This window comes from Alosa sapidissima, chromosome 11, assembly GCF_018492685.1.
Source record: "Alosa sapidissima isolate fAloSap1 chromosome 11, fAloSap1.pri, whole genome shotgun sequence".
Lineage (NCBI taxonomy): Eukaryota > Metazoa > Chordata > Actinopteri > Clupeiformes > Clupeidae > Alosa > Alosa sapidissima.
In genome coordinates, this window is record NC_055967.1 from 25115154 (window position 1) to 25131232 (window position 16079).

General features: G+C 49.3%; 1 protein-coding gene across 1 annotated transcript in view; it reads left to right on the forward strand.

The window, feature by feature from the left end:
• The window catches only part of reln (reelin), a 134045-nt gene that overhangs the window by 73810 nt on the left and 44156 nt on the right, over window positions 1-16079 (forward strand). The window contains 7 exon segments of the mRNA XM_042110561.1: window positions 7680-7712; window positions 8088-8166; window positions 8806-8902; window positions 10322-10373; window positions 13122-13218; window positions 14205-14445; window positions 14789-14928. Of these exon segments, the coding sequence (XP_041966495.1) occupies window positions 7680-7712; window positions 8088-8166; window positions 8806-8902; window positions 10322-10373; window positions 13122-13218; window positions 14205-14445; window positions 14789-14928 (739 nt within the window).

Below are 16079 nucleotides of genomic sequence, written 5' to 3' on the forward strand. Positions count from 1 at the left end.
ATGTAACTAAAAAATTTTGTAGAGTTGTGAAGCGAGGTAGTGAATCCCAACATGGAAAGGTTTTTGTGACAGATTCAGTTTGGCCTGTAAGTAATTCAAGTAACTCCAAAGGAAATATTTAGAAGCATTAAATCCTCTTAAAGACATCATACCTAAAACAGGTCTGAGGCCACTGGATGCTAACGTGAGTGAGTACTCAGCAGCAGCACACAGGCTCAGTGTGCAGACACTGCACTGTACTTTCCAGTGAAATCTGAAGCCCTGCAGCAAAACGAAGTCAGACAGAAGTCAGTGGAGCAATAGCATTGGCCAAACACACCCACTCATCCCACAGTGATAAAGCAGAACAGAAAAACAAGTCGGTGTAAGAGGTGCTGCTGGCACAACCCCAGCGCACCGCAAGGCACTTACTGACCTCTCCAGGACATGGAGCCATCCAGCTAGCCAAAGAGGAGAATGAGTAAGTGAGTGAGTGAGTGAGTGAGTGTTAAAGAGTGCACAGAGAAGCGCCATGGAGCTGCCAACACGCGTCGTCGTGCCCAACTCATGTCATCTCGCCCGGGTGCCCGTCCTAGCTTCAGCCCCACACTGCCACGGTGGGGTCCGGTCACCTCGGCTTGCAAGGACGGCTCGCGAAACGCAACCACTTGCCCCGCGGAGTGGATGTGTGTTGGCAAGTGTTCGGCGCCGCTTGGCAAAGACACTCTGAACTTGAGCGGGTGACACACAGCTCCGGAGACGACCAGAGGCGACCCGGCAAGGAGGAGATGAGATGTGAAGGAGAAATAGAACAGCTGACGGCAAGGAGAGGGGCAGAGAAAGAGAGGGAGGGAGAAAGAGAGAGAGAGAGGGATAGAACGCAGGTTAAGATAGAGAACGTACGAGAAAGGAGGAGAAGGAGAAAAGGAATGAAGAGGAGCAAGGGAAGGTGTGGGACGTTCCCTGTAAAATCCTTGTCAGTACGGGGCACACCATCTCTCTCTCTCTCTCTCTCTCTCTCTCTAAGTGGAGTGGAGATGGAGGCCAAACGTTAATGAGAAAGTTGAAGGTCATACGTTGACGGTGGGCTGCCAGCAACAGGGAGATCAAACGCCATAAAAAGAGGAAAAAAGAGACGTAGAGGGAAGAGATGAGAGAGGGAGCTTGACCTCGTTACCGGCTAATTCGCCAAATAATATGTCACTTTTTTCTTTTTTCTTTTTTCTTGGTTTTTTCCACATCTTTGCTCCCTGGCAGAATACTGTCAGGGAATCTGAATTCCAAATGAGATTGGAATATGCCAGGGGCGAGATGGATAGAGAAAGAAGAGTGAGAGGAGAGAGAGAGAGAGAGAGAGAGAGAGAGAGAGAGAGAGAGAGGTGGAGAAAAGCAGGATCACAGTGGTCTCTGGGGATGTGTGAATGCACAGAGGTGTTTTGGAGCGTTCTGTGTCACTGAGTCCTGTCCCCAGTCTGTCATCCTTCCAGTGTCATTCTGCCCAACACACACGGCTCTGGTTGTTTGACATTCCTCCGCTCTCGAATCTTCAAAAGATGAAAGAGAGAGAGAGAGAGAGAGGAGTGATGACTGCTGCCCTAGTTGACTCTTTGAGTTAAGTGAACAACTCAAGTCAGGAGCCCGATGGAGATCTAAAGACAGGCGATGACAGACGTGGTTAAGGAGTTGGGGGGATTATTCCATCTCTGTCTGTCTCTCTTGGCCCAAACAAACCCTGAATGTCACAACCCAGCTCCACAGATCAGGACTAGTGGATTGACCAAATGGAGGAGAATTTGTTAAATGAAATTGCAAAGTACTTTATCGGTGGTATCATTCAAAGGACTTCCCCAAATGTAGAGTAAGAGCAGTCCTGAGCGTGAAGTGCAATAAGAATCCAGCCAAATGGAGCATTAGCATGTTTAAGAGGCAAAGTAGAGATGAGAGCTCAAGCCACTTCAAAGTTCAAGCACTAAGAGGAGACTTGAGCAGCTAAAGAAATTATGAATATCCTGGCAGGGTTATGATCCGTGTGTGTGTGTGTGTGTGTGTGTGTGTGTGTGTGTGTGTGTGTGAGAGAGAGAGATGAATGGGTGAATCACAGACGGAATCAGAGGAATAAATGAGCAGATTAGCGAGTGCTGAAGAGGGAGAGCCTCTAAGTCTACACTCAGGATTTGGATATGGGGCAGCGGAGGGGGTCGCCGGGCAGCAGAGTGCACATGAGTGGACAGGGTTCTGGAGGAGGACAGACAGGAGAAGAGGAGGAGAGGAGAAGAGGAAGACAGGAGGAGAGGAGGAGAGGAAGACAGACAGGGGGAGAGGAGGAGAGACAGGAGGAGAGGAGGAGAGGAGAAGAGGATAGAGAGGAGGAGAGACAGTAGAGGAGAAGAGGACAAAAGGATGGAGAGGAGGACAGACAGGAGAAGAGAAGGAGGGGAGAAGAGGAGGACAAACATGAGGAGAGGAGAAGAGGAGGACAGACAGGGGGAGAGGAAGACGGACAGGAGAAGAGGCGGAGAGGATGGGAGGAGAGGAGGAAAGGAGGAGAGAGTAAAGTCCTGCAAAGTCCTGCACATGAGTGGACATGGGCCTGGAGGAGGACAGACAGGAGGAGAGAAGGAGGGGAAGGGAGGAGAGCAGGAGAGGAGGAAAGAAGGAGAGAGAAAAGTCCTGCAAAGTACAGAGTGAGAAAAACAACTATGAAGAGAACTGAGCACCATGCAGAAAACAGGGAACATCGGAACATAGGACTCACTGGGAACATCGGATCATAGGACATACTGAGAACATCGGAACATAGGACACACTGGGAACATCGGAACATAGGACACACTGGGAACCAGGGACTAAGAAACAGAATGATTTTCATTTCGGTTCATTCTGAGTTCGTTCCAAGGCCTCTCATCTAAATGGTAACCAGTTAGAACATTATAGAAGAACAGTTAATAACGTTCCTTTAAAAAATGACATTGCCTTTACAAATTGATTTATGGCTGCTGGCACAATACTAGGCTTTATTTTGCCCAACAGCCTTAAAGCTCAAATCAAAGCACATTAGACACTGTGCCTGAATTCAGCCTAACCAGGCACAGAACTTCAGGCACAGAAATGTCCTTGCTTTAAGCCCTCTAATAGCCTAAGCTATCTCTGGTGCTACCAACTGCAAGACAGGCCTATAGATATTTGCCTAGTGTCTCTGGAACATAGGACAAATTGGGAACATCGGAACATAAAACACACTGAGAACATCGGAACATAGAACATACTGGGAACATCTGAACTTAGAACACACTGGGAACATCAGAACATAGAACACACTGGGAACATCAGAACATAAAACACACTGGGAATATTGGACCATAGAACACAGTGGAAACATTGGAACACAGGACACACTGGGAGCCCTTGTTATTTCTCCACCAGTAGAGACCCTTGAAAATCGGCTTGTTGAATGAATTTCATTAAAAGTTTTATTTGTCAAATTGAATCAAGACCCCAACTACTCCAGACATAAAGGCTAATGAGCTAAAATGGCAGCCTGCGTAGACGTATGAGCAGATTCCTGCATTCCCCCCTTTCATGTGGGGAAACCTGGCTTGGTAGACATAACTCCTCCACTGTCAGGTGGAGCGTTTCGGCAGCAACGCATTTCCCTACCTCCCCCCAGCCACCCCCCACCCTGTTCCCTACATGTCTGACGGTTAAGCCTTGATCTACCGTACACCCACTTAGTCCCATTACCTCTCCGAGCAACGTAAAAAAAAAAGCATGAAAACGTTGCCTTTCATTTCCCTGTCCTGTATTTGATGCGCAGCCGAGCCAGGAATGATGGTGCCGAGTGAGAAACGAAGCCCAGGCTTGGCATATGACATGGAGAGGACGAAAACTTGAGAAGAGCCTGCCTAACAGGCTGCCTAACAGCAGCCAGGGCGGCATCAGCCAGATAGGCTATGACAGAGGTGCTGTTGGATAGTTGGCAGCAGTAGCAGCAGCAGCGGTGGTGGTGGTGGTGGCTGGGTGGCGATGTCCGAGGGCTCGAGCAGTCCATTACCACCTGCCGCCCCCTCCGGTGACAGGCCGGGCAGAGTGGTGGCCACGGCAGAGCCTGTAATTTCCCTGCGCCCCATAAATCAACCCTTTATGGGGCGCCCGGACCCCCTCTCCTGCTGATGGATTATTAAAAGTCACATATAACTCACTGGAGGCCAGCTGTCCCGAGGGACACGCGCTGAAGGGAGGAGAGGACGATGATCAGGAGGAGGTGGAGAAGGAGGTGGTGGGAGGGGGTCATTTTGACAGGCTGCTCGTCCCTCATCGCTGAGGGAACCTTGAAGTCTCTCTTAACTTGGCTAGCTGGGTCTCTGGTATGAGCTTGAGCACCTGGACCGGGCCAGTTCCTGCAGTGATGGATACTCCGGGGACACGGAGAGCAAAGCTCCTCCTGATAGGCTGCACTCTGGTTCTTCAGGGGCCTTTGATTTCTGCCATGCATCAAATCACTTGGCACCGATAACCCCCCTGATACTCTTTAGAGGGGTGTGGGCTCAGAGAGGAAGGCAGCACTGCCTCCCAACCAATGAGACTGATCTCCACCAGGCTTCCATGGGACTGTTTCTGCCTTGATGTGCTCAAGTTTTGCTCTCGACTTCTCTCGACTTTGGCGAGCCTCGGAGCAGTTCGTGCTGAAGGACAGCACGAGAGAAAACAACACCGACTTTTGTTCACTGTAGTCAACAAATGACTCCACTCAGTTACGCCCTGCGGCTCCCCTCTCAGTGCTCACAGGGGCGCGGCGTTCTGGAGGCCTTCAGAGCAGAGAGGACCAATAGGAAGGGAGAGAGAGAGAGAGAGCTCACACAAAGCCATTAAATTGCGGTCACATAACTGAGATTAGAAGGGTGGACAGGATGGGGTGGGGGTGGACAGGATGGGGTGGGGGTGGGCAGGGAGGGAGGGGTGGGGGTGGGGGTGGGCAGGATGGGGGGGGGGGGGGGGGTTAGGAGGGCAGATCTGAAGTGACTTGCGCGCCCCGGCTCCTTTGTGCTGGGATGTTGGGGGAATCTGTCAAAGCTTGAACAACACCCCCCCCACCCCCACCCCACACACACACACACACACACACACACACACACACACACACACCCTCCAGTTCCCCAATCTCCCTGCCGCCACGGATCTGATTGGTGCGCACTGCCACCACCCTGCACTGTGTTTTGTGGAGCGTGGAGGTGGAGAAGGTTGGGGGGTGTTGGCGAGGGAGCGGAGCGGAGCGGAGCGGAGCCGCCGGTGTAAGCCCTGGCCTTGGAGATACAGGCATTAGTGCCCGTGAGCCGCTAATGGAGGGGGCGCTAATTGAAGTCTTTAGGAAAGTGAGAAGGGATTAAGCCAGCCCCGAAAAATGACTGCTACTGTCTGCTCTCCGCATGCAAGTGGGGCTTCAGAGAGGAGAGGGGGGAAAGGAGAGGAGAAGAGCAGAGGAGAGAGGGGGCATGAAATGTACAAGAAAGGGTAGAGGAGGGGGGGGGGGGGGCAGAGAGGGATTAGTGAACTTTCTGGCTCATGTGGGCTATGGAGAGAACAGACAGATCTCCTGGAAGAGAGTGGAGCGCAGATTTGGACAGGGGAACGATAGCGAGCTGGCCACGTAATGAGGCCTGATTTGTTTGTAAATGGGGAGTCCAAGTTTAGACAAACGAGAAACAGAGAAGGAGAGAGAGAGAGAGAGAGAGAGAGAGAGACAGAGAGATAGAAACATAGACAGAGAAGGCAAGAGAGAGCAAGAAACAGAGAAGGAGAGAGAGAAAGGGAGACAGAGAGAGAAGGTGAGAGAGAGAGAGAGAGAATTGGTAGATGGGTAGAGAGACAGAACAGGGCTCGATTAGCATGCAGTCAGCATTCTCCTTCTCTGTAGCTGTGACTGCTGCTCTGGAGGGAAGTGCGTGCTGTGGTTATAGTGTTGCTTTTTCACAGCGAGTGCCTTCTAACAGGCTGTAATGGGCAGTGAGAAGAGGCCTGGCCTGATTGACGGACTCTTCGGAACGTGTTCTGCATTGCCGACGGAGTGTGGATTACGATGGAGAGTGAAGTGCTTTGATATGCCTTTAATGGGCTCCGGTGAAGTCCCAAATTACTCCCCCGTCGAGTTCGCTGTGTGTTTTTCGTGTTTGTGTTTGCACTCGATACTCCCTCCCTGTCCGCATGATTGGTCATCCAATACTTCCCGATTCCCCCTCTTTTGTCAAAACACTGTATTAAATCTCCAACTTTTACCGTCAGCATTTAACTTAAAAAAAGATACACAAGTCGCTGACTGAAAGGTAATCTTCTCTCTCTCTCTCTCTCTCTCTCTCTTCCTCTCCGTGCATTAGAAGTGGCATCAGCAGGGGAAAACTGCTGTTGTAGGAGGGAAGTTGGAGTTCAGTGAAAGTCAATTGTTGTGAGATGAACAGGACCCAATTCTGCAAATCCCCTGAATTGGGAGTTTAGTGGCTCTAAATTGAGCTGTGCCGTGTTAGTGAAAGAAAGTTTCTCTGCCTCTCTGTCTCCTCCCAGCTCTCCTCTCTCAGTCCAACCTGAGCTGATTCTTTCTGTGAGATTTACCTATTCAGAGATGGTGAGCTCCCTCGTGATTAAGACCATAGATTACACCCAGAGATGATCCTCTCTCTTGAAAAGACATTGTTCCCCTATTACAAAGTCTCCCAATCCCAGCACCAAAAGTCAAACCATCCAAATAGGACAGAAAATGACTTCATTCAGGTGTAGATAATCATTGTATGACCTAGATACAGTTCACATGTTAACTCCAAAGCTTACCATTAACCACAAAACAATGAGGAGTTATCTAAGTAGTAAAAGTTCACTATTCTTTCTGGTAAGGTGTTAGGGCTGTTTCCCACATCATTAGCTAAGTTGACCAAGTGTCTGACCTGCTCTAGTCTCTGCAGCCTCCTCTCCTCCGGTAGGGACGATAGAGGTGGTAAGTGTGTACTGTATGTGTGTGTGTGTTTGTGTGCGTATGTGTGTGTGTATATGTGTACAGTATGTGTGAGTGCTTTGGGCAGTGGACAAGAAGGGCCAGTGCTTGTGTGTGTGTGTGCGTGTGTGTGTGTGTGTGTGTGGGGGGGGGGGGGGGGGGGGGGTGCTTTTGGGTAGTGGACAAGAAGGGGCCAGTGCTTGTGTGTGTGTGTATTTGTGTATTTGTGTGTGTGTGTGTGTGTGTATATATATATATATATATATATATATATACACTGTATATACACATAAAGAGAGTGAGAGAGTGAGTGAGAGCGTTTTGGGTTGTGTCAGCCGCTGGGGAGGACAGCGGTTAATTGGCAGGGAGGCATTAATCATGGCGCCGCTCTCGCAGAGGAATTAACATCAGAGCTGACGCCTGCACTGACCCGCTCTGCTGCACTATCTACAGGGAGGACGTGGGAGCGGGAAGGGGGGGATTTCTTCTGGGAAACAAGCTAGGTCATCTGACCCAAGCTGGCCAAAGGAAAAATAAAAATAATGAAAAATATGACTTTCTGCCTTTGAAAGAGCTGATATACACACGCGTCACGCAGTCCGTCTCTCCTCAGTGGTCAGAGTTCATTATATTGCTCATACAGTATGTTAACCTCTCCAGAGCACAGAGCACCAAACTCAACTCATGATTTTCCTGTCGTCTCTCTCTCCCATCTGTGTTGCAGCTCCCACAGAATCTCCAGTGAGGCCCAGCTTAGGTGAGTACCGGTCAACACATCAGCTACCCACTCCACGACACCCTCCAAAAATGTGTTATATGGTGTGTGTGTGTGTGTGTGTGTGTGTGTGTGTGTGTGTGTGTGTGTGTGTGTGTGCGTCTGTGCGTCTGTATGTCTGTGTGTGTGTGTATGTGTGTGTTACATGTTGTGTTCAAAAAAGCAGCTCAAAACACACCTATTCACTGAGGCCTTTGGCCTCTACCCCCGCCCCCCCCCCCCCCCCCCAACCCCCACCCTGTTTGTTAAGCAACCTTGGGTGTCTTGAAAGGCGCTATATAAAACTAAGTTATTATTATTTTTTATTTATTATGTGTAAACATGCATGTCAGATACCTTGACACTGTTTTTGTGTAGCGGAGGTGCATGGAACCCACGCAGTGCTCCGAGACGACTTTGACTCCAACCTTCTGGCAGAGCTCGACTTCAGCATCTGGTAGGTGGACTTGGAATTGTCCACACCTGTAGTCATTTAGGCTTTAGGCTACAGTACGTTTACACGTGGCCGGCTATTTTCATAAACAGACATTTCATCCTCTCTGTTTTCAGAAATAACATTGTGCACACAGTCAGTTTTCAGAAAAGTTTTCGTTTTACACTAACCTGGGTATATGCCGTCAAGAGCATGCCAAACCTGTACGTGGCAGTGTAATGAGAAGCTCAAGCCCACGTTAGCCAATCAGAATCCCGAAAATAGCAACAACAGCAAGGAATCACTTACTCTTTCTCTTTTGAAATGAATGTTCTTGAAAATCTCCGCCTCGTCACATACAGTAAATCTCCATTTGTACCTGTTTAGACGCAAACGAACAAACAGAGTTTTCCCAAAAAAACGATCAGCCCGGAGTTTTTAAAAACTCCATTTGCGGGGGACTAAAACCGCCGTTTGCGTCTAAATGACAGGGTCAAACACAGAAAAATATCACCGTTTTCATCGTTTTGGTTGTCGTCTCAACACCACCTTAGACAGACGCACAGACGGACAGATGAACAATGTGGTGAAGAAGTGCCTGTTAAGCTGTCGTAGGTGTGTCCAGTATATTGTGTAATGTCTTTATGTCTTTTTCTCTCTCAGGTCCGAGTGCAGTAACTGTGAGGTGGGGGAGCAGTGTGGTGTTCTGATGCACGGCAGAACGGTCACCTTCTGCGAGCCGTTCGGACAGAGAGATCTGGTAACACACACAACACACACACACACACGCACACACACACACACACACACACACACACACACACACATAACACCCACTCATACACCCACACACACACCCACACACACACACACACACACACACAACACACAACCACATACACACACATACACACACACGCACACACATGCACACACACACACACACACACACACACACACACACACACACACACACATAACACCCACTCATACACCCACACACACACCCACACACACACACACACACACACACAACACACAACCACATACACACACATACACACACACGCACACACATGCACACACACACACACACACACACACACACACACACACACACACACACATACACATACAGAAACACAAACACAGCCTTGTTTCAACTACAGTGTGAATCATAGTCTCCGAGAGATCTGGTAACACACGCCCACACACACACCCACACCCTCCCACATCCATACCCACCCACACACGCACACACAAGCACAACTCATGTCTCAACTACACTGCCAATCCTAGACCCAGTACATGTTAGCTGCACCACAGTGAGACCACAGTTGCACCAGCACCACCAGAGACGAGTGAGTCACAGCGACCGCCTCTCGTTCCACTCTCCGACACCACACACTCACCGCAACCGCTGCCACACACACACACACACACACACACACTCTCTCTCTCTCTCTCTCTCTCTCTCTCACACACACACACACTCACACAACCGCTGCCCCAGCCACCAGCCCTGCCATTCTCCCAGCAATTATTTACACACTTTCACAAAACATTTAGAACGCTAAGTGGAACATGCAGAATGTTTAATGCATTTTGACATCTGGGGGCAAACACCATCAATTGGAGCCACTTGTAATAGTTACATTTAAACTAATGTTTTGGAGCATCCGCCACAATGTCACGTTTAAATCAGTGGCCATTTAAGGTGGCCATGGTGTCTTTTGTGGCTTTCAGTAACTGACCAGATGTAGGTTTTTGGACCGTCAGTATTGGTCCTCGTGGAAATTTGCTTTTGAAGAAAATCGTGTATAAAACTGATTCTGCATACTTAATCAGAATGGAGTTTATTCATTACTATAATGCATACACGTACTCTCTCTATCTCTCAAACACACACATACACACACACACACATACACACGCTGGAGCATACATTCTGTTTACTCTTGTGAGTCTTTCCTCTGATGCCAGCCTTTTGATGCAGCTGTTTGGCATTATCTCAGTTTACCACATTAGCAGACACACAGCGCAAACAGCACTGAGCCCACACACACACACACACACACACTCACACACTCACTCACTCACACACACACACACACACACACACACACCAGCTGTGTTGGTACTGTGAGCTCACTCTTCTCTGCTCTGTGTCCCCTTCCAGACCAGCGTGCCTCTCAACACCAGCACCGCCTCCGTCCTGCAGTTCGCTCTGGGTGAGTAGCAGCATAGCGGCCATACGCTAGTCTCACATGGCACCCATACGTTAGCGTCTCACATGCCGCCCATACGCTAGCGTCTCACATGGCACCCATACGCTAGCATCTCACATAGCGCCCATACGCTAGCATCTTAGGGTTCACATGGCATCGCCCCCAAAGTCCTGTGTACATCACCGAAGGTTTACTGTAAAAACACACACACACACACACACACAACTGTTGCTATTGAAACACTGATGGAACTGCAAGGGGTTAGCCAAAATCAGTCCTAAAACCTTCAAAGAGAGAGCGAGTAAAGAGCTGTTATGTAAGGGATAACGGCCGCCGAGGTGTCCTGTTATACGAAATTAATGGACGAGGGCAAGGGGCAAAAAACTCCCCGACGCGCAGCGGAGTTGCCTCCGCCCGAGTCCATTAATTCCGTATAACTAGACACACCTCGAAGGCCGTTATCCCGCTTATCACCCGGTTGCCACTGTAAAGCAAAGGAAACACGCGGTTCCGTTTAAAAAGAAGCTCACTAGTTCAGCTTGTTGTACAACATTCGTTGGCCCTATAACAGCAAAGGCATGGACAGTTAGCTTGTTTACGGTTGATTCCATTGTTGCGAAGCCTGCAACCAAATATTCTAGAGCGCTGCAACCGTCGTCCTACTATGGTTGTTATAGTTACCATTCATAAGCATTGAAATGGAACGGTGTCCTGTTATTCAGAATTAATAGCCACCCCACCAGCCAATCAGAAAAGAGTATTTCTTCTCTCCGGGTGATAAGGCCTTATAGGCTATAGACTGCTTATCTCATACATGGAAAGCTGCTTTTGTTGCCTAGAGCTCACAATTGTTCTCTCAGTCAGGACTCTCACAACTAGTGGCAAACTCCTAGCTGCTTTACCATGTCATGTCACTTCATGTTGTGTGTGTAATGGACGAGATCTAAGTAAATGACTAAGCAGGCTACATTGATGAGTTACACGGCAGTTCATCTAACTGTGTAATGTGTGTGAGTGGCTCGTCCCTGTGAAGTCATGTTAGCTGTTCGGTGTGAAATGCAAGCGGTTGGTGGGGCTCACTGAGACAGAATGATGCTCCGCTCTGTGTCTCCTCTCGCTGATGAATGATTTAAAGTGGCCCTAGAAAGCCACCCTGGAGGACCAAGTGATGTTTTAGAAGTCCTCTATATTTGATGTCCATTATATGCACTGCACAGTTCCTGCCTGCATTACTCTGCAGTGATCTTCTCTCACCTATATGCTTTCATGCAACAGCAACACACACACACACACACACACACACACACACACACACACACACACACGCACACACACACACATATCAACACACATTACACAAATTCCTACTCGATTGCAGAGACTATGAGAAAGACAACAAAGCTATGCTGTGCACAGTGAAGGCCCCCGCACACGCACACACCCACACAGACTCCACACACACACACACACACACACACACACACACACACACACACACACACACACACACATACGCACACATACAGTGAAGGGCTCCTCTCAGCAAGATGCATTTTTAGCCCTGAGTTGTGTTTTGCATGTATTTACAGTGTGAACCGTGGTAGGTGCGTGTGTGTGTGTGTGTGTGTGTGTGTGTGTGCGTGTGTGTTAGTGCATGCATTTACAGTGTGAACCGTGGTAGGTGTGTGTGTGGTCAGCAAACACGGCAGGCTGTCCCCCTGAGATTCCCAGCTACAGTGAGGAAGAGCACCTGCACTCGGCCATGCATAGCGCATGAGAGCCCAGAGAGGTTATCTGGACCTGCCACAGTGCAGCGCTGGAGGGCTTCTGATAGTGCACCCATCCATTAGTCACCCTTGACCTTTCAACTCTCCACACATTTCTGCTGGAGGGCACATCCCACCTCCCACTCTGCCTCCGTCTCTCTCTCTCTCTACCTCTCTCTCTCTCTTTCTCCCCCTCTCTCTCTCTCTCTCTCTGTCTCTCCCTCTCTCTGGTCCTGCAGCAGATCTAAAGAAGGGCCAGTCCCTGTTAAAGCCTGGATCAGCATTTTGCTCATCCTTTTCCCCTTTGCATTGGCTCCGTGCAGACCATAAGCCGATCTCTCTCTCGCTCCCACACACACACACACACACACACACACACACACACACACACACACACACACACACATACACACACACACCCTGACATATTTCTCCTTCATGACACTGTTTAGACATCATTTCTGTGGGCCTGGCGAGAGAGAGGGGCTCAGTGTCGGAGGCCCTGGGGGCGGCCGTGGATCACCGGCAGCCTCAAGTGCCCAAATTGAATTGATGCTGAAAAAGCTGACACGTTATTTTGCATCGGCGGCGGCGGCAGCGGTGGCGGCTACGTCTCCTGCCTCCTCTCTGTGGGGCTTAGCGTGCTGACACTAATGCGCTGAGCTGTCGAGTCATGAGGAACGAGCGTGCTAAGTCTGCTCCGTGTCCGGCCGATTTGTGACACACACACATACACACACACATACACATACACTCATATGCAGACAAAGTACAGAAAGCATGTGTGTGTAGTTGCTTATGCAAATATACACACGCACACACATATTTAAGCATATTAATCTGTTCCACCAATTCCCTGTTTTTATGTGTGTGTTTATGTATGTGTGTGTGTGTGTGTGTGTGTGTGTGTGTGTGCGTGTGTGTGTGTGTGTGTGTGTGTGTGTGTGTGGTGTATGTCTGCGTGTGTGTTTATCTCTTTCTTTAGGCTCCGGCTCCTGTCGCTTCAGCTACTCTGACCCCAGCATCATCGTTGCGTACAGCCTGAACAGCTCCGATGACTGGATCACCCTGGAGAAGATCAGGTCCGTCTCTGCCTCTCTCTCTCTCTCTCTCTCTCCCTCTCTCTCTCTCTCTCTCTCTCTCTCTCTCCTCTCTCTCTCCTCTCTCTCTCTCTCTCCATTTCTTATCCTCCTCACACAGACATCCAGTCCTAATCCTCCATCTGTCAGTAGCGCTCACCTCCCCCTGATTTCTCATTTCCATCTCTGTTACTCCACAGCTTGTTTAGTGTGTCTGTGTGCCCACCAGACGAGGCCTAATTTCATAATGGAGTGTAAACGCTGGGCTGAGCTTCTGTGTAAGCGCAGGTTGGCAGTCTGCGGATTACACTGGTTTTGTATAAGCACATCTACCTGTGGATGGAAACAACACACCTAGCTCCTCCACACACCAAACACACTCTCACACCTCAGTGCTCTGAGATTGTTGTTGTTTTTCATTCCTCTACACATTTTGTAAAGTATGTTTACCAGTAGTATGCCCCCCTGCCTTTCCATTTTTTCACACAACCTCTATTGTGTATGTAATATTTCATTATCTAAGAACTGCAACTATAAGAGTCCTCTTTTTCTACCCGTTCATTTTTTCCTTTTGCTGATTTATCTCTTGGAATTTTCCTATTTACTTCTTTTAAGGTTAGACCAAAGAGATATGCTGTCACTCATCCACTCATCTAGATATGCTCTCATTCATCCACTCATCCATTCCTTCATTCCCTTCTTCCTTCCCTCACCTCCTCTTGCTCTCTCTCTCCTTAACTCTCTCTCTAACTATCTCTCCCTCACTAACTCTCTCTCTCTCTCTCTCTCTCTCTCTCTCTCTCTCTCCCTCACTCTTTCTCTCCCTCACTAACTCACTCTCTCTCTTTCTCTCTCCCTCTCTCTCTCCCTCACTAACTCCCTCTCTCTCTCTCCCTCACTAACTCCCTCTCTCTTTCTCTCTCTCTCTCTCTCTCTCTCTCTCTCTCTCTTTCTCACTCTCTCTCTCTCTTTCTCTCTCCATATCTCAGGGCCCCGTCTAACAGTAGCACGGTGGTGCACCTGCTGCCGATGCCGCTGGGCTCCAGAGGGGAGGGCGTGCGGCTGCGCTGGGCCCAGGAGCCGAGCTCCAGCCCTGACGGCTACGAGTCCTGCTGGGGGCTGGACAACGTGCTGCTCATCAACGCCGCCCACAGGCCCAACCTGCTGGAGGACACACTGGACCCTCCCGACACAGCCAACTGGCTCTTCTTCCCCGGCGCCACAGTGAAGGTATGCTGCCGACGCATGCAGATCCTGTACTTACATTTACAGTGTTTAGAGGCATATGCTTGGTATTTGCTTTCTGCTTTAGAGTGAAAGGAAAGTGCAAAGGCACTATGCAAGTGCCAACCATTATGCCATATTCTTCCCCTACATATTGTAAATGAGTACTGGTTCTCATGGTTACATAAGTCAAATAAAATAATCACAAGTGTCATTAAAATCGATAATTCAACACACTTTTTTTATATCATGGTTCATAACTCATAAACACAAACAAACATAAATAATTTAAATCCCATGGACACATTATCACAACACACGTTTGTCTTTCTCCTGTCTCATTGGCCAGCATGCCTGCCAGTCGGAGGGGAACGCCATGTACTTCCACGGGGGGGATGGCCACAGCTTTGCGTCCACACGCGACATTGACCTGCACCGAGAGGAGGGCCGCAGCTATTGGGAGGAAGACTTTGAGAACGCACCCAGTGGGTGAGTGATGAGAGGACAAAAGTGTGTGTGTGTGTGTGTGTGTGTGTGTGTGTGTGTGTGTGTGTGTGTGTGTGTGTGTGTATGTTTAGAGTGGGATAGGTGTGTATACATATCTGTTCCGATCTGAGTGGTTTTGTCATCCATACCCATGTCCTGATGGGCTGGGCTTGACACAGAGAGCTGATTGGCTGGCTGAGGGCGAGTGTGTGTGTATGTGTGTGGGGGGGGGGGGGTGGTGCGGGGGGTGGTGCGTGTGGGGGTGTGAGGTGGTGCGCACATGACAGCGAGTGTGACTCTTCCTGCGGTGGAGAGTTGCTACCTGACAGAGCTGCTACCTGTCTAAAGAGGTGACACCATCTGCTGCACACGGAGGACCATGGGAGGAGAAGCTGGGAAATGTCAGAGAGAGAGAGAGGGAGAGTGAAGACAAGAGAGCGAGGGAGAGCGAGAGAGAAAGAGAGAGAGAAGAGAGAGACAGAGGGAGAGGAGAGAGGGAGAGAGAGATGAAAAGACACCTTAGAGATGAATTGTTGTAGATTTGGATTCCATCGGAATAATGACTGCACATGCATTTGCATTTCTGTTCCACCTCCTCTCCATAGTTTAGCACAGTGAAGTATACATGCGCTGCGATGTCATTAGTCATTATCAATAGTCGGAAGGGGGCATGGGAGAGATGGGGGGGGGGGGTGCATGGAACAGATGAGGGGGTCATTAGGAGCTCAGCACATCGTTATGTGTCAGTAGATATGGGATAATGAGTAGGGCCCTGGACAAGCTGATGTTGCTTTTCCTCCTCTTCTCTATTCACACACACACACACACACACACACACACACACACACACACACTTCACATTTACAAGTCTCTCTCCACCAAAAAGTTCTCACTCTTTCCCGAACCTTGTGCTATACTAGACTGTAATTGCACATACACCTCAACAGTTTCCACTTACTAGCGCTAGTTAGCTTCCACTGCCGAAGAGCTCAGAGAAAAAGAAAGCAAACGACAAAGAAAGAGAGAGAGAGAGAGCGACAGAGGAAGAGAGAGAGAGAGAGCGACAGAGAAGTAGAGAGACAGAGGCGGTGCTGGCGTGTGTTTAATGAGGCCGTGGTGTGGGAGTGTGTTTAGCATGTGCTGCACTGAGGACT